We start from the raw sequence: 26,646 nt of genomic DNA on the forward strand, positions 1-26,646 counted from the left end.
CTAGGTATGGATAGCTGCTTAGACGCACGTCGTGTGGACTTTTTCGGACTGTTCACAAATGTCAGAGTGACTCTCATCTCATTTTCCTCTGTCATAGACGTCCTAGGACGTCCAGATTTCAGTGGATTAGCCACTGCACCTGTTGCTTCAAATTTATCTCTAAGACGATAAATTGTCAGACGTGTTGGTGGAGGCGTGTCAGATGCTTCTTGCCACGCTGTGCGCACCTGCTCGGCATTTTCAGTCTTCCAGTACTGCTTTAGAATCCACTTTCTTTGTTCTTGACTCAAGTTCGCTGCTATCATTCACAATATCAGTAAAAAAAATAACTAAACACCTAAACAACTGTATACCTACTTAAGGGCCTCACTCCCCTCACTCTCTACACTTAACTGATTTAACTGTCACTCACTCTTCCCAACTGTCATTCTGACTCCACCCACACATCTTCTACTCACACATTCTCTCCCTCTCCCATCAACATTCTAAACAACTGTATACATACTTTTGGGCCACCTGGTATATGTATATCTGAGCTGTTAGTACCTATGTCATTATACTTTGCTTTGTATTTAATATTGTTGTGTCTTGTTTGGCTTTATTTCTGGTTGACTGTAATAAATAAATAAATAAATAAACAAACAGAATGAAATGAATGTATAAGATTAGGGTGGCCTGGTGTCCTACTTAACAGAAGACAGTCCTCTATTTAGAGGCATCCTCTGTTTGAAAGCCTGTCCAGTCCAAGTCTGATTTAAAGAAAAAGAACCGTAAGGGAGAGAGAGGTCTTAAAATTACCCATCAACATTTAGCACCAGGACAACAGGCCCACAGGTCATCTGGATAGTCTTCCCCGGTATGGTGAGATGCACTGCATTTCTATTTCTATTAATTATTTCCAAATTTTCATCTATGCATATAAATTAGCATGTACACATTTAATGCAAATCTGGCCTCTCTTTCGATGATGCACAAATGGCCACCCTAGGGTATATCTAAAATACATGTAAAAGACAGCACCTGGTGCCAGCTATTGGCATGTTTAAGGCTGTGATCCTGTTGTACACACTTTTTGTTAGGTAGGCTAGACTCAAAGAATAACTTGGCCAAGGTCACCCAGTTATTTATTTATATACACACACACACACAGACACACACACAGAGCTGTCTAGGGATCAACACAGCTGCCTGGATTTTTGGAGTCTAATTTGAGGTGTGGCTATGGGGGTGGTCATGATGAGTTCCTGCACTTCAAAATACTTCTACACCACAGGGCTTACTATTGACCAGATATGTATAGGATTGTACCGTAACTTATTATGTTTTGGCCTGCAATCTTAACTACACTTCCCTGAGAATATGTCCCACTGAACCCAGTGAGAATTTTTGTTGTTGTTGTTGTTACTTCTCAGTAAACATGCAATGGATTACACTATACCTCTTAAAGGAGTCAAGTACCAATGAAACTACTGTATAATAAATTTATTTCATATTAATATTAATAATCAGTGTCAAGATGCATTTCCCAATCTATGTCTGTTCGTGGGGTAATGTAAATGGGAAGCTGATGCTGGGACAGCTACATTTATAATTTAAGCTTGAATCTATTTTTAATAAAATCCGATTTCAATAAAATCTAGCAATCCCTTTAATGTAGTTGCAGTAATTAAAACTTTAAAATCTGTGGTGTGTTTTTTTCCATGAATAGAGATGAAGCAAAGCACTTGCAATAATGAATCCACATATTCTTAACTTGATAACCAGGACATAATTTTAAATTTGGTTCCAGTGCTTTCAATGGTAATATGTGGTAGTATTGTAAATGCATGGCCTTCACCATTGCCCTTAAAAGGGTTGTTATTGTGCCCACATATAATTGCTTTTGGTTCTCTGTTAAAGTATAAAGGGAAAACAATAAGATGGAACTCAGAATGGCCATGGATAAATCACAGTACCTCAGGCTAACGATAACATCTATACTGTAGTGAAATGTAACTTGCACTGCAGTCCTATACACATATTCAGAAGTAAGCCTCATTAAGTCTATGGTACTCACTCTGTGTTTGTAGGATTGCAGCCATAAGCTTTCAGAAAGAAAAACTAAATTGATAACAAATAATTAACACTAAGTAGCACTAACAGGAAAGATTGAAGGTGTGGTCTCTCTACTTTTGTTTTACACTGAAGTTTTTATTGAAAAGGGAAAAGATACTATAAGAAAAAGTGTATGAAAACGTTTTCCTTTTCAATAAAAACATATTTTAAGAAGACATCTGACTAGCAAGGGAAATCCATACAAACCTATAACAAACGAATAAACAAAATCCGCCTAGAATACCCCCCCAAAAAGAAGAGGGATCGCATTAGACCTTCTTGCTGTAGCATCACGGCGCAAGCTCCCCCCTCACAACCGCCTTGAAGAAGTAACCCCGCCCCGCCGCTCCATTGGCCGAGGCGAGGAACGAGAAAACAAACCCCACCCAGCGCGATGTGTTTGCGTCATCACCCTAGGAGCCCAGCGGCCAATGGGACCGGCCCGCTCTCGGCTTTCCCGGCGGGCGGCAGCAGCATGCGCAAGAGGAGTGCGGGGGGCGGGGCTCGCGGTCACGTGAGGCCGTCCCCTGCCGATGTGGTCAGCGGCGGCGGGGTCACGTGATTCGCTGCCTACGCGCGGTGGGGCCGGGTGCAGATGGCGGACGCGGAGGCTGACGCGGCCCTGCAGCCGGAGATGCAACGGCTGGCCGCCGGCCTCCGTTCCCGGCTGTGGCAGCTGCAGGCGGAGCTGAGCGAGCAGGGGGTGGCCGAGGCGTCGTCGGGCGCCTATTGCCGAGGGTTCTGTCAGGTGAGGGGGGACGTGCTGGGGCGGGCCTGGGGGGGCTGCGCCCGCTGGGCCGGGCCGGGCCGGGCTGCACGGACCCGTCTGGTGCGGCCCGTTGCGAGGATGGGCCGGCGGGGCCTTGAGGTGCGCCGCGGCGAAGGTGGCGGCGAGCCGTTGCTTGGAGCCTGGGAGGCGGGGCGGAGGGACCTTCCGTAGTGGGAGGCTGGGACGCGACACCCTCGCTCCTGCTGCCGCCGCTTCCCCCTCGCTCCCGTCTCCCCGGTTCGCCCGAGGTTTGGCTTCTGGGCCCCCCCTTGGGAACTCCCTCCCCTCCGGCGCTGCTTCTCTTCCTCTCCTCCCCCCCCCCGCAATGCATTCGGAGGTTGTCTCGGGCTACTGTTGTTGTCGGAGCCGCCCCCCGCCCCCTTTTTTGTGCGGGGTTGTGCTAGGATTATGGGAGAAAAGGTAGTGTGCGTGCGTGTGTGTGTGGGGGTCACTTAATGAAATCCATAACCTCTCCCCCACTGTCTGATTCCACCCCCGTCCCAATTTTGGGTAAATCATGGCCCTCCCCTGCTAAAAACGGCCGTTGAGAGGTTTTTAGACCCAACGGTCACCTTCTAAAAACGGTCTTTGAGAGAGGCATCGCCAGATATGCTTTGCAGCGCAATCCTTACTCAAAAGTAAGTCCCAAGTAAGCCTGTGTAGGACGGCAACCTTATGTATCAATTATATTGATGTCCTGCCTTTCCTCCAAGGAGCGGAAGGAGTACATGCCTCCCTCCCGATTTTAGCCTGGCAACAACCTGACCCCCTGCTTCCATGATTTGAGCACTTCTCTGCGCAGAGTTCAGGGTGACTTCATGGAAGGTGGGTGGGTTGGTGGACTTGTAATGTCTTGTGTGATCCAGGCCTGCTTTTTGGTGTCCGGCCTGTTCCTGATGTCAACTGCTGCCATAGCTCTTTTGTGTTTTTGTCTAACGGGTTTTCATGATTGGTTTTCTTTCATTGCCGGTCCTCATAAGGGGACAAAAAATTTTCTGCTGCTGTTAGGGCTGTGTATAAGTCTCTCAGATGAATGAGCCTACCCAATCATGTGTTGAGACCCTGCTTCAGGAGCTCTTGGTGGACTTGTAGGTGGCTACCAGGGACAGGGTCTTTTCTGTGGTAGTTTCCACATCTCTGGAATGCCCTCTCCAAATGTGTTTTCTTGGGACCTACTTGATCTCCTTTAGATGCCAGGTGATAAGTATTGTTTACTAAAGCCTTAGCAAATATTAATTTCAGACAACAGTTGGCTTGATCTGTGTTAGTCCTACTGTTTTGAAGATACAGATCTGTATCTGTATTATAATATTACAGAGGCATTGTATGTACCTTTTTATTGTATGTATATGTAGAGGAGTTGTATTTTAATCTAGCTTTATTCTTATTTTTGCATCTGGTTTTATGTTTTGAAGTGGCCTTGAACATTTGTTTACCTTTGCAATACGAAAAGTTTTGTTGACAACTTGGAAGTCCGCCATTGTATGGTGCTCTCCTGGACAGAATAATTCTACTGGTGTGACTATATTTGAAAATGGGGTTCTCATTCATTCGACGTGTGTGTGTGTGTGTGTGTGTGTAGTAAGGAAATAGTACTGTGCTGAAATTGCCAAAAAATGTTGGTGAGTGAGGAGTGTGTAAAAATGAGTGCCACTTTAATATGCGGTTTCCTTTACAAGCTAGTAGTAGGCTAGATAATTTTTTCAGATAACTTTATTATTAATTCATTTAAAATATTTATATACTGTTTTTAGGGGAACCCCTGCCAAGGGGGAATTTGCTTTCAGTGTCCGATACTTGTTTCAGAGAGAGAATTCAGCTTGGAAGTTATCAGGGGGTTAGAAGAGGTTCTTGTATTAATGCCTGTGGTTTATCAATTGAAATCAGATGGGAGGCACCCAGAGACAGGGCCTCTTCTGTGGTAGTGCCCAAACAGCGGAACTCTCCTTTAGACATGTTTGCCTGGCATCATCTCTGTTACTACATAAGTGTTGAGTGAATGCCATACTGTTCTCTTGTGCTTTTAATGATAATTAAGAGCCTTTGTATTGGTTTTTAAAATCTATTGGGTCTGCTGTTCATATACATGTGATTTTCTTGTTTTGTCTTGCTTGTATTTTGTTACGTATTATAAACCACCTTGAGGGTGTTTGCATTGATACATGGGGTATAAATCCTAAAAAAGGTAACATTTGTGATGAAGATATTATCTGATCTGGCATCAGGAATGAATAAGTCCAATTTTGTCATGATTACTTCTAAGAAGAAATTTCTAATGGTGGTATAGTATAGAGGGCCATAGGATTTTTTGGTTTCCTGGCTCCGAACTCAGAGAAAGTGCTCCATGCTCGGAGCCAGGAAACCACACTCCGTTCTTCCTCCCGCTTGGAGCCTGTGCAGGGAGAACTGTGGCAGCTCCCTGTCTGTGCTCATAAAGTGGAGCCTGGAGACGGTGAAACGGGGGCATTCCCGGGGGAGGAGACTGCAGAAGCGCCTTTATGCTGCTTCATGTGGGGTCTCCAAGCCTGTTCCCACCCCTCTCCAAAGCCCCGGTTAGATACATGAAATTGTGCATCTAGCCAAGGATGCAGGGCTGGTGGAGCATGGAGGAGAGGATCCCCTCTGTGCTCCGCCTGACCTGCATTGGATAGTTGCCAGTCTACAACCTCGGAGACTGGCAACTGTCTCGATAGGATTGCCTGCTAAATTACATTAGGGCAGAGGTAAGCAACCCGGTGCCGTCTAGATGTTTTGAACTACAACTCCTTTAATCCAGGAGGAGGAGTGCGGACTGCATGAGCCAGAAGTAAATGTGGCCTGTGGATGGCTGGAGTAGGTGTAATTAATCCCGCCAGGACTTGCAAGACTGAGACATGCTCTTCTGTGGATCTGGACCATTGGTACCAGCTACAGAGAACCTGGGGTGAAAGTACACACTGCAAAAGTGCCAGGTTAGTTCCTGCATAGTCAGCTTCGTTTAACAAATAAATTGGTGCATCTCAGTGAGTTGTAAAAGAATCAATCCGATCAGCTGCTTTAACTCGTACAAAAACATATACAAGCTGTGTTGTTGTAGCTATTTCATTTCCTGTGGCCCTGTCTGATGCAGTCAGACCTGGCCATGGCGTTACCCATGCTCTGGTTACATCCAAAATAGACTACTGAAATGTGCTTTATGTTGGGCTGCCTTTGAAGATGGTCCAGAAGGTTTCAACTGGTGAAGGCTATAAAATCTGAACACACAACTCCAATCTTGCACTAGCGGCACTGGCTACCAATATGTTTCTGAGTGCTGCTCTTAATCTCTAAAGCCCTCAACAGTTTGGAACCAGCTGATTTGAAGGACTGCTTTCACTCTTACAATCCTGCCTGTATGCAAAGATCTTCTTTGGAGGTCCTCCTTCAGTGCCCATGGTTAAGATCAGTGAGGTTGGCACATACTGGAGACATGGCCTTCTCAGCAGTGGCCTCTTATCTTTGGAACCCTCTTCCCATGAGCCTACGCATTGCCCCTTCAGTTTGGGCCTTTAGGCAGCCCTTGAAGATCTTTCTCTTCAAGGCTCCCGTTGGTTGAGTCCATATGTTGGCAGAAGAGTTTCATAAGTAATTTCTGAACATCTTTTCTGATGTGATCACTTGTCATTTTTACCTTGTTTCTCACTTCCGCACGTTACTTTGGGAGCAGGGCGTAGCCTTAAAAAGCAGCCTAAAAATACTTTAAATAAATAAATTCCAAGCCTTAGAAAAATTGAGTGGATTACTTTCCTAAAATGGTATCTTTCTGTTGATGTCTCAGTCAGATGAGCTCTTTTACTCTCTTCACAATTCAACTTAAATATAACATGTATTTTCTTTTAATGCATTTTAAAGAATTAAACAAGTTTTCTTTTAAGATATAGCTTTAAATTTTTGGTACCATGTAGTGTTACCTGAGTGGTGACATCTGTGTTGCATTTCTAGATTTACACCCCACTTCCCAGTATTTAGATTGACCTTAGGTTGCTCAGCAGACTTAGTGCATCCCCTTCTGTGAGGAGAATACACCTTCCTTTAGACCATCCTTCCCCAACTTGGTGTCCTCCAGATGTTTTGGACTACAACTTCCATCAGCTCCAGCCAGCATGGCCAAAGCATCTGGAGGGCATCTAGTTGGGGAAGGCTGCTTTAGACATAAAAAGGAGTATGAATGGATCAGTGATGTGGGTTTTCTGGAAAATTTCAAATCGGAAAATTTCCCAGTGCAAATTAAATTAATTTTCATAGGGTCATTTGCATAGGAAAATTTTCAGTTTGCATCAGAAAATGTTCTAATGCCCAAGAAGGCCTGGGTAAGTTGTGGCAGTCTAGAAGTTTTGGCATACAGCTCGCATAATGTTCCTCCCCATTGTCTATGTTGGCTAGAGCCAATGAGAGCCGTAGGTCAAACTATTAGGAGGGTTACAAGTTAGCCACCCCCGCCCTACAGGGATCTAATTTAGCATGTTTATTTTACTTGTATTTAGTAAACAAAGCTGTAAAAAAGTTTGTCCCAATACACCACAAGTATTTGATCTGAAAAATGTGGGGGAGGGGAATTAAAGCACACTTAATGTGATTTAAATGTTACATTATGTAGATATTTTGATTGGAAGATGTGTAAAAATTTAAAACTTCCCTTACATTGTTTAAATTTAACACACACACAAATAAAGGTACTGAAAACTGTTGACACTCATTAATTTTAAGATGCAATCTTATGTATGTTTAGACAGAAAAACATTCTACAACTCCCAGCATTCCCCAGCCAGCCATGCTAGCTGAGGAATGCTGGGAGTTGTTGGGCTTCTTCCTGCCTAAGCATGCCTAGGATTGCTTCCTTAGCAACCCAAAGAAATGTGCGTGATATGCTGACAGCCAGTCTTCTTTTTCAGCAGAGTTCCACTGTCGTCTGCTAAGGTTGTTGGGGCACCTTTAGTTTCGCTGTTACTATTTATTAGTTCCATTTCTTGCTGAGACATATATGTATTCTCTCATATATTTGCTAAGGATAATCACCTGAAAAACACTAATTACAACTTTGAAACTGCCAAGCTTGCCTAATATTGTATTTGTAATTGGCATGCATTAAATTTTACTGATGAACTTATGAAATGGAACATTTTCAGTGAGAAAAACATAGTATGAGAATCATGACACAACAAAGAGCTCAGTCTTAATTTCAGAATCTTACCACAGCAGCTAAAAGCTGTCTGGTGAGGGACATGGTCCTTTGGCTGCATCCATGTCCCTTCTCTGGACTAAAAATCTTATATGCTATTTTTTCTCATGACTAACAAAGATAATTAGACTAAGGAGATGTCTCTGCAGCTCTTGTAATGATAGATTTTTCTAAATTATTTTCTGCTTTTAGGTTTCACTACTCATGGATATGTTTGCATTTTATTCTTTGATCTATAGTTTTCCTACGTTAGATTTATAATTAACCTCTTTCCACCCCTATTCGTTTCAACACGGTTATCTTCAAACAGTATTATTTCTTTTTCTTTTCCCCAAAGATCATTGACCCCATCTTATCTAAGGCATTGTCCTTTATAGTTCACCATTGCCCTTTCGTTTAATCTCAACAACATACAGATGGACATCAATAGTACTGACACCAGAATTAGGACAAAAGGTTAAAAGGTAACAAGGACAAAGTTGAATCAAACCTGTATTTTTCATCTATATCTGTGACAAAATGTTGCAGGGGTGTCTAACCTCTTTCATCCTGAAGGCCAAATTCAATTTTGGAGAAGCTCACAAGGACCATGTTCCAGTGGTGGATGGGGGATGAAGGCAAAAGGGGGTGGGACCAAAAATACCAGCATATTTTAGCTTAAAGTTCTTACTGTCAGTATCTAAGCCTTAGGAGAAATTTCATCCTATTAGGGAGCAATCCAGTGCTCCCTAGACAGCGTCTGGGGGTGGGGATACACACCTAGGATTGTTTGGTTTCCTGGCTTCGAACTCCTAGGCATGGCTCTGAGGTCGTAGCCAGGAAACAGTGCTCCCCGCCCCCATCATAGCTGGTGCGGAGAGAACTGTGCCACCTACCTCTCTGCACTCACAAAATGAGTGAGGAGATGGGGGAAAGGAGGCATTCCCAAGTGGGGGAAGGCATTTCTGGAAGGCGGTCCCGGGAGGGGAGGAGAAAGGGGAAAGGAGCTGTCTCCAAGAGGTATTCCTGGGAGGGGAGGAGACTGGGGCGGCCACTGCCACATGAAAAAATTTGGGGCTGCCTCAGTCTCCTTTCCTCCCCCTCCCCAAAGCCTCTGCTAGATGGGAGAAATTGCCTGCCTAGCTGCAGAGCGGGAAGTGCAAGGTGCCTCCCGCTCTGCATAAGATACTCCTAAGCCTCCAAGTTCAGAAGCTTACGAGTAGCCAGGGCGCATCCCATAGGATTGTACCCTTAGAATGGGAAGTTGGGAAACCACCAAATGACTGGTGGTTGGGGGAAACGGGGTGGGACCAGGGGAGTGGCATGGCCATCTCAGGAACCTCAGGTTGGGCACATGGGCCTGAGGTTCAGCACGCTTGAACTACAGGATACTAAATCACTTTAGAATTTTCCTGCTTTCCAGAGCATGATGCTTCTAGCTTGTGATGGAAGATACTTGAGCGTCAGTATCTTCTACTGTTGTGAGCTATGTTCTCTGATATAACAGTAATGGCAGTGTTTAAAAATACGTCTTGGGAATACAAAAACAATGAAGGGTCTTGTAGTACCATAAAAGCAAACAAATTTGTTGTGGCATCAGCTTTCATACACTAGAGTCTATATCATGTGTATGAAATATTTTCCTTTGTGACTATATACATACAGGTGTAGAGGGGAAAAACTGTAAACAGTGGGGTCAAGTGGTGGTGAAATGCAAAAGATACACACTGATAATTTACTTAAGTGACCATTCACGGCATTGACCTGTTGGCCTAAAGATTTGAATTTTCAGGCCAGTGGCATTGCCAATTATATTCCTATGGCTACGTATTATACTAGCATATTCACAACTGACTTTCCTCAGCTTCTGTCCCAGCGTCTTGGATTGCATCCAGAGTAAGTCACTCATGCTTTAGTCCCATTGAAATCAGTGGGGCAAGTTAGTTGTGACTAACACAAAAGCCCATTGATTTCTGTGGGCCTACTCTAAGCATGACTAAGCCTGGAGTTTACTCCTTGTTCTGCTGCAAAAAACTACCATGGCTGTTCCTGTGGATGTTACTCAAGTGAAACTCTGTTGCAGTGTTTCCCAGACTTCTAATCACTGAAACACTTCACCCCTATATCCCAAGTGTTTTACTTTTAGAATGTGTAAAGGTTGCAATTACCAATCCGTATGATTCTGGATGAGTTGCTGATCTAGTCATTCCTCTTCATTGGAAGGAGGCAAGCCTAGAGCGCAGATGCACCTGAATTCTCCCCTGAGGGGAGGCAATTGATTAAGGGTACAATCCTATGTACACCAAGAGCCTTGTGTGGCGCAGAGTGGTAGGCGGCAGTATTGCGACCGAAACTCTCCCCACAACCTGAGTTCGATCCCAGCGGAAGCCGGGTCTCAGGTAGCCGGCTCAGGTCAACTCAGCCCTCCATCCTTCCGAGGTCGGTAAAATGAGTACCCAGCTTGCTGGGGGAAAGGTAGTCACGACTGGGGAAGGCAATGGCAAACCACCCCGCTACAGTCTGCCATGAAAATGCCAGTGAAAGCGGTGTCCCTCTAGGAGTCAGTAATGACTCGGTGCTTGCACAGGAGGAACCTTTCCTATGTACACCTGGAGAATGCTGGGAGCTGTAAGACATGTTTGTGTCTATACATATATAGCATTGCACCCTTAAATTATTCTGTTGCACCAAAATACAGATCCTGTCAGGATCAGTTCCAGAGTTGAGGGGGGCCCATTGGAAAGTGTCTGCTGGTGGCCTCTCCTACTTCGTGCCTCCCTTGTAGGTTCAGCTGTTGGTAGCAGCAGTCAGCAGCTGCTACATCACCCCAATAAGTGCTGGATGGTTTCCAGTTGGGATCTGGGAACTGCTCACCAAGGCTTACTTCAGTGGTGAGCCTTGCTGAGGCCCAAGCACCTGCCCAAGGATATAGTGTGCTGATGCCCTGTCTGGATGCAGCAGAATTACCCAGCATAGGCTGACAGAAAAGAGACAGGGCAGCCAGAGCAATAAGTCATGCAGAGACAGTTGGCAGCCTCTACATCAGGGGTGCAGAACCTCATGCCTGGGGGCCAAATCTGGCCCTCTGGGAGTCCACATCTAACCCCTGCTCTATGTGGTACTTTGGGCTCGCTAAATCTTTTTTGTTTCCCGTAGCACACAGTTTGGGAGGGTCTCTCCTCTTCATTCCCTATCACTGGCAACATTGTAGAGCTCATGGGAATGGTTTAGTTTTATCCAATCTTTGCAGGACTCTATCTTGTAACTATAAAGGGCTGTAATCATACTGCAGAGCACCGTTCCCCAAGCTGGTGCCCCTCAGGTGTGTTGGGTACAACTTGGCTGGGGCTGATAGTAGTTGTAGGCCAACACATCTGGAGGGCACCAGCTTGAGGTAGGTTGTTGCAGAGTACAACACTGAGCAGACGAGAATGACCTGCATAGGTGTAAGACAGAGAAGCAAAGGATTCAGCCCGGTGGTGATTTAAGTCCTATCCATCCGTTGGAAAGTTTTGGCTTTGTACTTGATATACCCTCAGGATGAATGCTTGGCTGCAAAACTGCTACGATGACGGATTTGGCTTCTCAAGCCAGAAGCAAGCATTGCTGGCTGAAGATGAGATGTGACTTTACAAGGTCCAGAGCAATCGGATAAGATACTAGCAATCAGATAAGGATGCCCTTACACATAGATCTAAATCTATACATTGTATTTATTTAGAGATTTCAGTGGAACTCCCAGGGTGTCTAACAAAAATTAGGAACACAAAACAAATAAACATGCAAGCGCGTATTAAAAACAGCAAAATAATATGGAATATTAAGGATGCAGGCTTCAAAGAATGGAAAGAAACAAGAGTTGTGGATAAATGGCTCAGAATAAGAGCACTGTCTAATTGAAGACACTCTCCGTGATAGATTTTGAATGAAATGCTGTTGACTATGGGGAACATGCAGAGAGAATGATAAATTATTATAAGTCAAGGGGAATGGCTGAGGAGTACAACCATTGTATGACTCTGATATTGGCAACAAATTGGACAGAGCAAGTACATTTCTTAGAGAAGGTAACTAAAATAAGCCAAGGCTGTGAACTGATTAAGTTTGTCAGACTTTGTTATTCTGGTATTTGTTGGAAGCTAAATACAGTAGAATGTATGTCAGGCCAACAAAAAGGATCATGTGTGTTTAGTGCAACTCCCCCCCTCGAAAACTGAAGAAAATCGTGCTCAGCTATTCTGAATTTGGTTCAAACCCATACAAAAGCAACTTGTAGTGAAAATGAAGGTGGAAGGAACTCGGGGAGAAAGCATTTATGAAGTGGTAGAACAGAAGATCCTGAGATAAGGATAGATGAATCTTGTCAATTTCGGTTTCCCTCACCTTTTCATTGTTTTCTATCTGAAGTTTGTTCCATACTGTTTCTGCATCAGTTCGCAACTTGAAAAAGTGTGCATGAAAATGCATATGCATTTTTGCATGAATTTTTCTAATGCGTGGATTTTTTGTGTGCAATTTTGCCAAATATATATTGTTTGCTAGTAGTTTTCATCCATATGATGCTGTTCTATACTTTTTTTTTCACCACAAATATATTCATTTTGGTGTCCATTTTATGGTTGGAGAACTGCATCACACAATTCTGGGAATTGCAAATACCAAAGATAATGGTGTTCTGGTTTGCATATTGATTTGGAAAGTGCAAATTTGGTACATTCTTATCAGAATACAAACTCACCAAAGTTCTTCCCCATCCCTATTCAGAGAAAAGAAAACTGATAAAGTACATTGGGTTTCTTTTTAATAAGCGGACTTTGACTAATTCAGAATTCATGAAGTTGAATCCAGTTGTGCCCTTCTATTTGTGGAACGGCTTTTGAACCAGATTATGCTTCTGCCAGTGGTACAGGAGAAGAAGCGACATTAGTTGATTCCCCTCACTCTGCACTCCCTAAAAATCTGGTCCGGAGGATTGGGAAACCCTCCAGAACAGTGTGGAAGGTGGTGCAAGAGGCTGAAGGGGGAATCACTGAAAATTCCCTCTTTTCTATTAGCAGAACCCTGCAGTAGATCAAAGATTCATCCACAGAGAAGGACTCATATATGTATGTGTTTTTGCTTTTTTTTGTTTCATTTGGCTTATTAGGATGATCCCTTGAGTCACAGTTCAAAGAGATGGACCAATCTGTGTTTCTGTGGGGGAAACATAACTTTTCCTGTGTATTTTGTTTGTTTTGGCCCCAAATATTCAAAACTTTACCTATGCAATATTGCCCTGTTATCTCAGACACATGACAGTGGATAAAAAAGCCTGAATCTGTTTTCTCTGGCCCTTATAAAAAAGGAAAGCCCAGGTGAGACTATTTGCAACTTTAATAAAAGGAGTGGGAAAGGTTGCTCTTCAGAATAATAAAGGAGCATGGCCGAATACTTGAATAATCTGAATAAACAAGCCGGTGTTCCGAATTACATTTATCTAACCAGCTGGGCAAATTTCAGAGTATTTAGTTATGACATTTGAGAATTCATGGAGAACTGCAGTGGTCTCAGAAGACTGGGGGTAGGGGAAGCAAATATAAACACCTCTGTTCACATGAGCTTAACTTCAACTATTCAAGCAAATAATTAAACAATTAATTTAAGTGTTTAGAGGAAATGGAACTGTCTGCTAGCAGTAAAGTCAAGCTCACAGGTCTGTCATTCCCACTAGTGGTGAAAGGCACTGTGTGTTGGGACCTCTACCGTTCTCCTAGGGATGACACAGCTTAAGCATTCAGAAATTTGCCCAGCTAACAAATTGTATTGGAAGCTCACCCTGGTTGTTTTTGTATGTAGCATGAGTGACTGCTGTTTGAGGAAACAGAAGCCCAAAGTTGCCTCAGACATGCAGAAGTACTAAAACTTGCCGTAGTTACTTTATTTAAGAAAATGGAAGCTGTGGTTCTCAGGCCAGTCCTGTGCCCAGTACCAGATTCAGCCCTTGCATGGAATACATGCGATCTTGCTCCTAGCCATTGTGATCATGAGGCAGAGGCATAAAGTTATAGAGCTAGCAGATCTGCTGTTCCTGTTCAGACATTGCAGAGTAGTGGTTTTCCTCTGTCATGCAACCTAATTGGGAAGTGGAGAACTAAGGCCGCGCATGGTGGTAAATGAAGGAACAGGCTAGATGTGATGTGAAAGATCTGTGATAAAAAGTGTCAAGAAATGTTATTTTGGTTAAAAGCAGACTTGGGGCAGGGGGATGGTGGGAGGATTTCAGTTGGGGGCTGCATGTATATTCCCTCTTTCACAGTTTCCCAACTTAACCCATCCCCAAGCTGCTGTTAGGTGGGGAAAGACAGGAATGGTATGGGTACCGCAGCTGCATTTAATCAAAGGAAAAGATATTGGGAAATCTAGTCATGGATTTCCCACATCACACCTAATTTAGCCCTAAATTGTCAGGTTCTCCCACATCCCATGCAGAGGTCTATGGAGAGCTCTGCTAATAGCCCACCTGTATTTGGCAGAAACCTTGCCTATACTGCGTCACTGGCTGCGAAAATACATATGAGATGTGTTCTTCCAGCAAACCTGATCCTTAAAAAAAACAAAAATGCTATTGCCATGTAAGGAAGCTCAGTGGGTGTTGATCACACCCACAAGAATGGATTCTATGCAAATGTTCATTGTGAAACATTACCTTGGGATGTAAAGATTGTTTTGAGTGCAGGTGTTGTGTCTACAATAGGCAGTAGACAAAACTCCTAGTCCAGGAGTTTATACACTATTGCTGTGACAGAAGCTCTTCCAAGACCTGCATTCTTAAGAGTCCATTAATAACAGTAATTAATATTTGCAGTTTTGCTTTAGGAGGAGGACACAAAGAGAAGAGTGACAAGTTGCAAAGTTTTAATTTCCTCAGTACATGATTATATAATTCCTTTCAAGTAGGTATTTTTAAATTTCAGAGTTGGTAATGAGTATTGCCCTTTTTTTCTTTTTTAGACATTGCTACAATATGTTGGCAGTCGGGGTGCTTCAGAGCACGTTTTGCCTTTTTTGGAAGTGTATCGAGTTGCCATTCAAAGCTTTGCCAGTGCCCGACCTTACTTGACTACAGAATGTGAAGAAGTTCTTCTGGTACTTGGCAGGCTAGTGCTGTAAGTATGGTTTGAGGCGCTTGTTTTTCATTGAAAAGAAAATTTTCTCTAGAGCAAAACTTTTGAAATTGCTGTGTCTACCTGCCTAGGTGCACCTGTATTGCTATTGGATATGTAAACCATTGCTCCATTTATCAACCTGATAATGGTATGTGTGTGCAGATATCCTGGGAGCTTTGGGGGTGGGAAAGGACAGGCATGGGAAGATCATTACTACAGGTAAAAAAAGCAACCCTGAGATACAGGAGGTTGGAATGGGCCTCACCCTGTTACTCCTCCTAAAACTGGTGGGGTCAGTACCCTGACAGCACAGAGCAACACACAGATTTGAGGCTCCAATTACCCAGGGCTGGAAGTTTGGCAGGTAGACCACACTTCCCTTAAGCCTGGGACCCAATGGGTAGAAAAGGAACTGGGCTTGAGGGATGCAAGCCCTGTGTTGTGACTTCTCTAAGGCTAATACCATCACCATCATTCTGTAACAAGGGGTAATCCCCTCCCTTTTAGTTTAACCAATCAATTAGGGTAGGAAGAGGGCTGGTGCATACAACTGCTTTATGATCGATCAATCACACACACACACACACACACACACACACACAGACACACACCCCGCAAGAGGTTCAGGAATGATATCTGAGGGCAGACATCTTCCAAGCCAATATGCCTTCTTTCCCAAATTTTAGGACTATACGAAACATATAGCCAGAATGGTAAAGTGGATAGAGTGCTGGATGTAGATCCGGAAAACCTGAATTCAAAATCCCAGTCATCCAGGATGCTCACTGGGTAACCTTGGAATCGTCTCTTGGTCTAACTTACCTCACACAGTTGTTGTGAGGGGGAAAGATGGATAACTTTGCCCTGAGCTCCTTGGAGGAATGGTGGAATGCAAGTGTTAATGATTTGTGGAAAAATAAGCATTCTTATAAAGTTGTAAACAGCATCTGTCATGCTGTCTCCTCCCCACACCCTTTCTTATTGTATCTTAAGCCTGAATATCTACTGTCGTTTCCTGTCTTTATATATTACACATAGTATGTTTTCCTTTCAAACTCAATGCATGAAAATTAGGAAATGTAAATGATACTGCAATACTTTGATCATTATTATGGACAGCCGCTTGTCAGGGATGCTTTGACTTGGATTCCTGCATTGAGCAGGGGTTGGACTTGATGGTCTTATAGCCCCCTTCCAACCCTACTATTCTATGATTATATGCATCATAGTGGTTTTCTTAGATCAGCTATGTTGTTGAGGACTAGCTGACAGTGCAACCACACCATGCTGTAATACCAATATCTAAATATTGTTACCAAGTATCTCTCTTGGTTCTTCTCAGGGAAGATAGCCTAACTGCTTGTAGCGATTGTTATGCTATTTGATCATGACTGTAGATGTCTTTCTTTTATGTTTGCACATTCTTTTGGCCTGGAGAGATAATAAACAGAGATACAAAATGACCTAACAACAGAAAGTGCCACTTCTTAATTGTATCAACAAGTTTACCTCTGTGGCTTTTTTATTTCAGGAGCTGTTTTGAACTACTGCTTTCTGTGCCTGAAAGTGAAGAGCAGTGTGAACCATTGTTGAAATTGTTTCAGTCCCTACAGGCAAGTATATTTTATATCTTTTCTACAGGGGACATTGTTTCAACAGCTAGCATCTAGAAACCAACTCTCTTCAAATTGTAATTAAAGAGGCTCTTTGTATGTGCGTGAGAGACAGACACACACACACGTGCGCGTCAGAGAGAGAGAGAGATTCTTGATTAGAATGACATACAGATTTCACCCAGTAATCCCTTGAGAAATGGTGAATGCAAGAACTTGGAAATGAAATGGGAAGAAATACATTATGAGGATTCCAAGTGGTGTTGTTAACTGGACACAGTACATGATAATGTACGCAGTTTCAATGCTTCATGGAGCCCTTAATATACACTGAGGTTGTGGGCAGCTTTTTAGGTGATTAAAAAGAATGGAGTACTTTTATGCAGTACGGTAGCACAAATTCAGCTTTAGTGGTGCAATATCCTCTGTTTCACATAATGGGAGTAAGTGTGTATGTTGGAGAGGATTTTTTTTAAAAATGGGGGAATGGGTACTAGAAGGGGAGAACACCCAGTCTTCAAAGAACTAAATAGAGTATTAACAAAGCCAAACAGATGCAAGATGATGAGGCCTTGCTATGGGGGACGAGGGGGGGATGGTAGCTTTTTCTAGTGTTAACCATATAGCGGGCTAGATTTGTAGCGCTCAAGCAGATAAGTACTTTAGCAGAGACTGACCTAGGGGGAAATTATTTTTCCCACCTTTAAAAATAATGTAATGGAAGTACTGGAAAAATGCAACATCAGCATATTTTATCTAGAAGAAATATGTCTGGATGCTCTACAAGAGGAATAACAACTGATTTCGGGTTTGTTGGTTTATTTTTGCATGGATGATGGTGTGGAAGGGCTCTTAGACCTTCATCCTCCCAAACCTTAATACTGTAGCTTTTCCTCCTAATTCTTCACATGTTTGCATAGGATCTAATCTGCTACAACTCAGTTCAAGCACATACAGATTACTCAAGTGGTAGTGATCCCAACTGGAATCTTACCTATTTTTTAAAAGCTTTTTTCTTTTTCTGCCACATAGGATTCCCATAATGCTTTACTTGAGTTTGGAGATAATAGCCTTGAAATATTGGCTGACATCTCCAAGGAAGGTGTGTGGAAGAATCCAGTCCTTTTAAAGATTATATCACAGCAGCCAGTAGAAGCAGAAGAAGGTAAAATGTTGAGACTGTACCTGTAATGAAAATCCCATTTCCCTATCAATATTCTGGAGTGAGCAGTACCTAGTTTGCTGTGTAATGCTACTGAAGACCTGAGCAAGCTGATAGGTGTTCATAAATTGTTCTTGTGTGTGGTATGCTAATTGTTCACTTACCTGCATCATCATTTTCAATCTTTTATCTTTCCCTTATTTAGTAATTTTCCTTGCCTTAGATCAGCCTTCTCTAATCTGGTGCCTTCCAGATATTTTAGACTACAATTTTATATTTTAAAATATTATGTGATATTTTAGATCACAGAATCCCCCAGCCATCTGGAGGGTACCAGGTTAGGGAAGTCTGCCCTAAAACTTCCCTCTGTTCTAGTAAAACCTGCCTCCCTTTCTTAAAAAATAACCTGTCGGTGACCTGCTCAGTTTTGTGACGCTGAAATGTTTTCAACCTGCCAAGTGTCAGGGAATTGTGAGATGAATGGACTAGAATGATTCTAGGGTTGTTGCAACAGCTGGGATGTCCCTGTGGTTATGTGTATTGTACTTTAGGTACCAAACTTACAATCAATGTACTTGCTATGTGGAATGATAAACAATATTTAGCATTTGTACTCAGTTTTGTTGTGCATGTCATTGCCCTGCAACTGCAGCCTTTGCCATTGACCAGGTGTCAACCCTGACCCTGTCCATTGGCCAAAGAAGGAGCCCTTGCAGAAATAACCCTGCTGTGACTGTCAATTATCCTGGGACCACAGAGTTGTGAGGCGGGGACTATACAGTGTTGCAATCTACTTCTTCACAACATGCATAGTTAAACACCGTGTGTGTTCACTACCATAACTTAGATGGCTTTAAAAGGGGTTTAGACAAATTCATGAGGATGAGGCTGTCAATGGCTACTAGTCATGATGACTATATAGTGCCTCTAGAGGCAGTATGCCTCTCAATACCTGTTGCTGGGAGCACAAGCAGGAGGGTGCTTATTGTGCTCATGTCCTGCTTGTAGGCTTCCCATAGGTATCTGATCAGCATTCACTTCCCACAGTGGCCAGACTAGATAGCCATTTGATCTGATCCAGTATGGCTGTTACGGTCATTCAATTGAAAGGCAGGATATAAGCCTTCGAAATAATAACCCATACAACCATGTTGTAAGTGATTTGGTGGATCATTTCATGTTGCTCTGGTACCTAAAACATCTCCAACAGACACTTTTCCAGCTCCAAATTCTAAAAGCTACAAACAAGGACATTTTATGGTCTCTTCAGACATCTCATTCCGTAGGAAAGGTGTCTTTACAATCAGGATATTCTTGATATTTAACTGAAATTTCCTTTTCTCCTTGTTGCTATTAAATGCACAGGCACCCTTTCCTCTGGCAGAATTGGCTTGTGAGAGATCTAAGCTGCCCTTCTGTTATTCCCAGCCAAGACTTCTGTGCAGCTTGAAAGCTTGCTTACTCTTGCACCAACAGAAAATGTATCAATGTATTGTGTCTCTCAGTCTAAATTCCACCATTGATAATTGATTTGGTTAGTTCTGTGGCCCTGTTTACAAGCCTTATCCTCTATTATAGCGCTCTTGCTCAACAGTTTTCTGTGAAGGCTGGAAGGTGGGCCCTTCATATACTTACCACAGTGGTGGAGGAGGCATTTTTCTGTTTCATCTCATATCACTGTAGCAATGTTTGAAAGGCTGGAACCTAGTGAGTAGGGCCAGTTGTGTGAGCTCTTCCCCCCCGATTGCCACCTGGCCGGTAAGTGAGAGTGACAATAGAATGGGAGGGTCCATGTGATTGGGTTTGCCACATGGTCCTAGCCTTTAAGTTGTGACCACAGCAGCATGGGTTAGAAAACAAGCACCTCTTGTAGCAATATATGTAGTGATCTTGGGTGGCACAATCAGTGCCATTTCTTAAATATTGCAGATGAATAATTGGAGTGTATTTTCATTGAAGACATGCAGCTGGGCTCTTTAACTGTTCTTTACCCTAGAATAATATTTTATTTTGATCTAGTTCACACATAACACTAACCGGTTTATTTAATCCATGGTTAACTCAAGGTTTGTTGACCTACCCAGAGTTTGTCTGGCAGACAATTGAACAAACTGTAGTTTGTTTTCTCAATCTCTGGGTTGTTTGTTTCCCTCCTCCCTTGCCCACTCCCTCCTTGTATCCCAAATGCCTTTGTGGTGCTATAGTACTGGCATGTAGAGCTACTCGGCTTTTAATGACTCTTGCCTGCCACCTCTCTAACCTGGCGAAACAACCCACTGTTCTGGGTTCACATGTAACAACAGCCCATGGTTTAAACAACTCAGCGTTCACAACACGACAACAAAGCATGGGTACTCTTTCTGGGTTATTTGTGGTTAACAAACCATGGTTTGTTAGCATGGCTAGGTTCGCTCATCATGACAACCTAGAACCAGGTTTGTTGCTAGATCTTGAACAAATCCTTTCCATTCTGCATATATTATAAAGGAGTTTGTAGAAATTTGTGTTTTGTTGTGGTACTGTGAACAAATGATGTTTAGGGATGTGAAGCATTAATTCATCCAAGTGGAGTTGTAAGGAAAGGGAGAGATAGAAAACTGATTTTTAAATTAGTTCTTAGATTGGGAATCAGAGCAGTGGCATCTCAAACACTGACCTGGTTCACACATACACTAACCCATGATTTATTTAACTCATGGGTTGTGGAATGTGGCCCATACCGATATCATCCCCCCTCCCCAAAGACCCTTGAAGGTCTAAATTAGATTTAGAAGTGAGTTCAGGGATTCCATGATAAATTGGCCAAGTATATAGGCTGGTATATCCCTGCTTAAGCTAAGTTCTAGTGATAAATTAGTGTGCACTAACATCTCGTCACCTTATTTTTCTAGTCAATAAGCTGATTAAACGAGAAGGACCAGCCTTTCTGCAGATGCGAATAAAACATCTGATGAAGACAAACTGCCTTCCTCAAGCTGCTTCTTTGTCCAAACTTTGTAAAGAGTCACCTGAAATTTCAGATGTATCGCCTTTTCTCCAAGCCTACATCACATGTTTGTGCTCCATGCTTCCAAATGAAGAGTCTATCAAAGAGGTGAGTGGGCAGTCACTGTTGCTTGTTTCTATCAAAACTGCAAAAATTCTTGCAAGTAGATGTCTGTGATCAAATCCTAGAACTGGTGTGGTGGGACTTGGCTTCCCTGTGGGAGCTAAAGATCGCTTCCTTTTCCTTCTCTGTAGAAGCTTAGCTTCCATCCGGCTCTGACTCGAGCAAGATGGGAGTTCTGCATGCACAGTCCTTTGTGCTTCTCAGCAGAAACAAGAGGGTATCTGTAATAGATGTCTTGCTTAGAGGCCTAACCATATGTAATGCTTTTATTGGGTAAATAAAATTTAACCATAGCTGTGCTTCTTTTCTTGCTTTCCTGAACTCATTCTCACCAACAGCTTTCTAGCCCATTCTTTGTTTAGGTTCTTAGTGGCGACAGTATAACTCTTCAGAAGTTAAAATATTCACTAACGTTCTATGATATCACAACTTCTCTGCCAGTGTTGTTTGTGGGGGTGGGGCAGGAGTGTCACTTCAGGACAGAAAAGCCAGCACTGTGGTAACTTTGATAACCAGGCTTCTGTGATATCAGAGCAGCTTTGCTTATGGCTAGGGAGACTGTATAGTCTCAGTCTGTAGCCTGCATTTACCTTGGATTGTCTTCTTGCCTTTGGCTATTTTTGGACAATTGGCATGAACACTGTTCTGCAAATCTGTGTCCTGTGCTTAATTTGATACCTGACTCATATACCTCTGACCATGGTAAGTGCCTTAGCAACTCATACAAAACTTATTAGGATACAGACAAATGTGCCCTTGTGATAGGTTTTAGTGAGTGGAGAGTGCTGGGCATAGGGTGGAAGGAGACCCTTCATCCACTCTTTTCCTGCTACCTACGCCACCTTTTCCATTGCTTCTTGCTGACTTGTTGGGGCTTATATATAACCCCTGGCGACACCTGTCTGAAGACCAATAGAGCTAGTTACAGGGGTGAGGCCATTCTGTAAAAGCAAAATACCCACCCCCAACACACACACTCTCTTGAAGGGGTTACTGCCATTAGGCACGTATAGGATGGCCCTAACTCAGTCAGTTTTGGATATTGGCTTCAGCGGTTGGGGCCAGGAAATAAATATATAATTAAATCAACTTGCTTTTACTAGGTTTTCATCCTTCCTATTGACTTGTGTTTCTGACAAGTTTAAAGGTGACACCACAAATGGAATCTCCAGAGTTGCTTTACTTTGTTTAGACTGTGAGGGAGTGGGCAGACGTATGCTTCCTCATCAATCTAAGAAAGACCCTTACTGCTTGCATTGCCTTAATGTAACTGTTTGCAGAGAGAGGAACAGGTGGTAGTGCTTACCAAGCCCCCGGATGGATTGTCATTCGTGTGTGTATGTTGGGGGTGGTGGTGGACAGGGACAGACAGACATCTTAAGTAGTTGAACAGTGGGATACAAATGTGTTTAAATAAATAAAGGTTGCTACTGAGTATATAGAGATGACCTAGGGATCTGGAGTTCTGTGCTTTCCCCCCCTCCATTGTTGAAATCCTTCCAAAGGAATCATGTGAACTGTAATTCTGTGAGACTGCCAGGGATTCTGTACTTGTTCATTTGGTTAATAGCCCAGATAGGTGGTTGCCATTCTGATTTTTATAGATGAAGAATAGATCTGCGCTGTGTTTTGAGGTGCGTGTAGCATTGTCACTGAGCCACAATGCCTTATAAATGCCTTTGTTGCACATAGTGGACTTTAACAGGAGCAGTGAATGGTATTGCAGCAGGATAAGGATGTGTTTCTGTCAGTCGCGTTGTGCAGAGACACAACGTGAGTCTCGTTGTGAGTCTTCAATGAAACTACTTACAGTGTAATTCCTCCCCCCACCTCACTTCTCTTTGAAAGATTGCAAAGGTGGATTGTAAAGAGGTCCTGGATATGATATGTAATCTGGAAGCTGAGGGCCAAGACAGTACTGCATTTATTCTTTGTACGACGTACCTCACTCAGCAGCTTCAAACTGCAAGTGTATATTGCTCTTGGTAAGTGATGTGTCCAAATATTTGTTTTCTAATCTGTATTTTTGTTCTGGCCCAAATGAGCCCTCTAAGTAGCTTACAGTAGGTCATGGTCATTCTTCCTCCTGTATAAGTGAAACTTACATTTTTAAAAATAAAAATAAAAATCTGTAAACTTGCTGGACTACTCTGTTTGGTATGCTGTTAAATCTGAGTACATCTCTCCTAATTCTTAAGAACTAATAGAGGGGGTCTTGATAGCAAGATCCACATGTCATTAAACAACATAAAATTAACCATATAGATCTTTGGCTGCATTCAGAAGATCCTCCAGACTCCAGAGCATGATTGGGAAGTTCAGGAATGGGCAGTGGTGAGAATCGGGTGAGCATGCTCACTTCTCTTCTTCCTCATTTCATGAGGGGGAGGTGCTTAGAAATATCTGCTCCTGGTTAGCAGCACACTGTAGAAGGATGAGGGTTATTTCCATCTCCATATCGTTGAATATGCCCTTCTATCAGGTCAAGTCTGATTTTGGAAGGGGGAAAAAAGGAAGGCACCAGTACAAAGGGAGAAGAGACCTTGGTGCTATACTGTGAGTAATTTTATTTCGCCCAGCGTGTTGAAAACATTTGGCCAAATAAATTATTTTCAGTGCACCTTCTGAGCTACTTCTCTTTTTGTCTGACTTCAGTCTTCTCATTTCTCAATATTGCTACTGATGCTTACATTCAGCCACCTTGCCCCCCTTCTCACCCTAATTCTTCTAGCAGCTTCATATACATGTTCAAAAGTAAGTTTATTGGCAAAACCATTAAACCTTTCCCAATAGGTCAGACCTAATATCCTTATCAATATTGTACTTTATTGGGCTCCATTCAGTAGTTCAATATTCTGGAGGCCTGGAAGGGCTATAAAATTTCTAGTATGTGCTGTCATGTTGGGCATGATGTCTGAGCTGTAAAATGTCATTCATCTGAATTGTCTTGCATTCTCTCTCTAATTACCCATTTGTCCTAAATTCTCAATCTCTCTTTCTCTGCAGGGAACTGACTTTATTTTGGAGCAAATTGCAAAGAAGAATTGACCCATCTTTGGATTCCTTTCTGGAGCGATGTCGGCAGTTTGGTATCATTGCTAGAACGTTGCAGCACTTGTTTTTCCTGATAAGAGTCATACAAGCTGAAGTACGTGCCTATTTGTGGTCTGCTGATTTATGTTATCTTAATTTGGATGGAGAAAGTGTATCACAGGATTAACCCGTGTATTTTCTGAAAATACAGAAATAGACATTTTGGTGCATTCTGCTGTGCCATAGCAGAATGCACCAAAAAATTTCACTATTTCTGTATTTGACTATAGCAGTTACGGTCACCCAAGAGAGACTTAATTGGTTATGCTTACCCAGGGCAGATCTCATTGGCTGAGGTTTGAACACATGACAGATTGGACCCATCTCTGCAGTCATGTGGGCTTCCCTGAACGTTTATGCTGCAGTCCAGACTAGATTTCTTGCCTTCTTGTTTGCACATTCTTTGTTACTTCTAGCTTCAGCCAACTACATCTCTTACCCTTTTCAGCTTCTGCCTATTTGCGTTCCTACTGTTTCGGGCTGCTTCTGCCTTCTTGCATAGTGAAATTTCTTATCTTTCAAAGGCCCATGTTCTAGTCCTCAAATTTTAACCAGGCCTTTGCCCCATTGCTGTATTTATGTTGCTGTTTTTGCAGTACTATTGACTTTTCTGCAGTGTCTCTATCTGAAAAGATAATGGAAGTAGTTTGGTAGTAAAAATGATAAAACATAATATAAAACCATTAAACGTTTAAAACAGAATAAAGCATGAATAAAAACCAGCAACAAAGGAAGATCTAAAAACACAACCACACACATTTAAAAACAAACAGGAGAACTAAAAATCCTAGGAAAATAAAAAGGTCTTCACATGATGCCCAAAAGACCACAATGTAGGCACCAGATGAGCCTCTCTCGGCAGAGCATTTCACAACTGGGGTGCCACCACAGAAATGGCCTTAGTAAACACCTGCCTCACCTCGTTTGGCAGGGGCACTTGAAGGAGGGCCTCTGAAGATGATCTCATGGTTTGGGCAGGTATATACGGGATAAACCTTGATATGCCACATGGCCAGATACTGACAACAGTGGTCTCTATTCAGTTTGATCTGATGCATGTAGACTCTAAGCAGTTACTGAACTATAAATAAGTTGCTGGGCATTGGCCAGAGTGGCAATGGATGATGGCTTACAACACTTACTGCCTTTGTTCTAATAAGTATAAGATGACTTGATTGTGCATTTGAAATTAAAGGGATCTTGTATGCATAGGATATACCATTTCAGGCTTTCTCAAAACTGATAGAACTTGCATGTTGATTGCTTTCAATCTGCTTGCATGTATATGATGTAATGCAAGGCCTAGCAGCTAAAATGGAGAAAAAGCTTGTCAGTGTGGTGTAATGGTTAGAGCAGAGGTAGGCAATCTTTTGGGTTTGCAGGCACATTTCACATTGGAAAGGGGTCCATGGCCACCACCAAAAATTGCTTTTGGGGAGAATGGGTGCACCTTCTTCCTTTTTCTTTCCTCTCCTCGATCACTGTTTTCTCTTCCTTCGCTTTCTATTTCCTCCTCTTCCTCCTTGTTGCTATTTTGTTCCTTGTCTTTCTCTCCCCCCCCCCCCCCACACACACACTATGGTCATGACCCCCTTCTGCTCCTTCCTCAACTCTTGCCCTACTCACCTTATCTCTCCATCTGTGGGAGTGCAGTGGGAGGGAAGGAAAGGTGGTTGTGGGCACACAATGGCTGCACTGAAATAGGAGAAGGGAGGAAGGAAAGGCCATGGTGGCTGTGCCAGTGGAGGGGAGAAAGGAAAGGACACAGCATCAGCGAATGAAGCATGGGGGCGGGGGAGGAAGGAAGGGAGGAAAGGCTGCAGCGGTAGTGAGAACCAGCAACAGCAGGGAGGAAACGGGAAGGTGTTCTAGAGGGGAAGAAGAAAAGGCTGTGGCTGCGAATGTGCAGTGGCAGCGGAGAGGGGAAGGAAAGGTGTGCTGGGAGCGGTGGAAGGAAGGGTCTGGGGGCAGCAGCAGGAGGAAGAAAGGCAGCAATGGGGGAAGGAAAGGTCTGTAGTACAGTAGGCCTGGCAGGCACACTTGGGGGTCTTGGAGGGCGCCAGGGCTCCACTGCTGACCCCTGGGTTATAGTGTCAGATTAGGACTACAGAGACGCAGGTTCAACTCTTTACTCAGCCATGAAACTCAGTGGATGGCTTTGGGTTATCTCTCTGCCTGATCTGTCATACAGGGTTCTTGTAATGATAACGTCAGTTGGAGGAAAACCATATTTGCTGCCCTAAGCCACTTGAATTTCATTTTTTAATTCTGCCAACAGAGGCCTTATTTAAAAATTAAATGCAAGTAACAGTAAATTGGGGTATGTATTTAAGAAAAAGTTGTAGTTTGAAAGAACAGTGGAGAATTAAGAGTATGTATAATCGTATAATAGCCTTCCCCAACCAGGTGCTCTCCAGATGTTTTGGGCTTAACTCCCATCAGCCCCTGTCAGCATAGCCAATGGTAATAATGAATGTTAAGGGTT

The 26,646-nt window shown here is 43.0% G+C and overlaps 1 protein-coding gene across 2 annotated transcripts in view; it reads left to right on the forward strand.

The window, feature by feature from the left end:
- The first annotated feature begins 2,675 nt into the window (after positions 1-2,675).
- Positions 2,676-26,646, forward strand: part of RLF (RLF zinc finger) — a 35,787-nt gene continuing 11,816 nt past the window's right edge. Inside the window, exons 1-8 of one of the 2 annotated variants that reach the window (XM_084815510.1) lie at positions 2,676-2,842; positions 5,640-5,814; positions 15,030-15,184; positions 16,716-16,797; positions 17,830-17,962; positions 20,851-21,053; positions 22,917-23,053; positions 24,075-24,216. In XM_084815510.1, coding sequence (XP_084671636.1) covers positions 20,892-21,053; positions 22,917-23,053; positions 24,075-24,216 — 441 coding nt within the window. In that variant the 5' untranslated portion in view covers positions 2,676-2,842; positions 5,640-5,814; positions 15,030-15,184; ... (1 more) ...; positions 17,830-17,962; positions 20,851-20,891. The remainder of the gene's footprint in view (positions 2,843-5,639; positions 5,815-15,029; positions 15,185-16,715; positions 16,798-17,829; positions 17,963-20,850; positions 21,054-22,916; positions 23,054-24,074; positions 24,217-26,646) is intronic. The other variant, XM_084815509.1, reaches the window with a different exon arrangement.

This window comes from Heloderma suspectum, chromosome 10, assembly GCF_057233095.1.
Source record: "Heloderma suspectum isolate Gila_16-S chromosome 10, 16-S_ref, whole genome shotgun sequence".
NCBI classification, from domain to species: Eukaryota; Metazoa; Chordata; class Lepidosauria; order Squamata; family Helodermatidae; genus Heloderma; species Heloderma suspectum.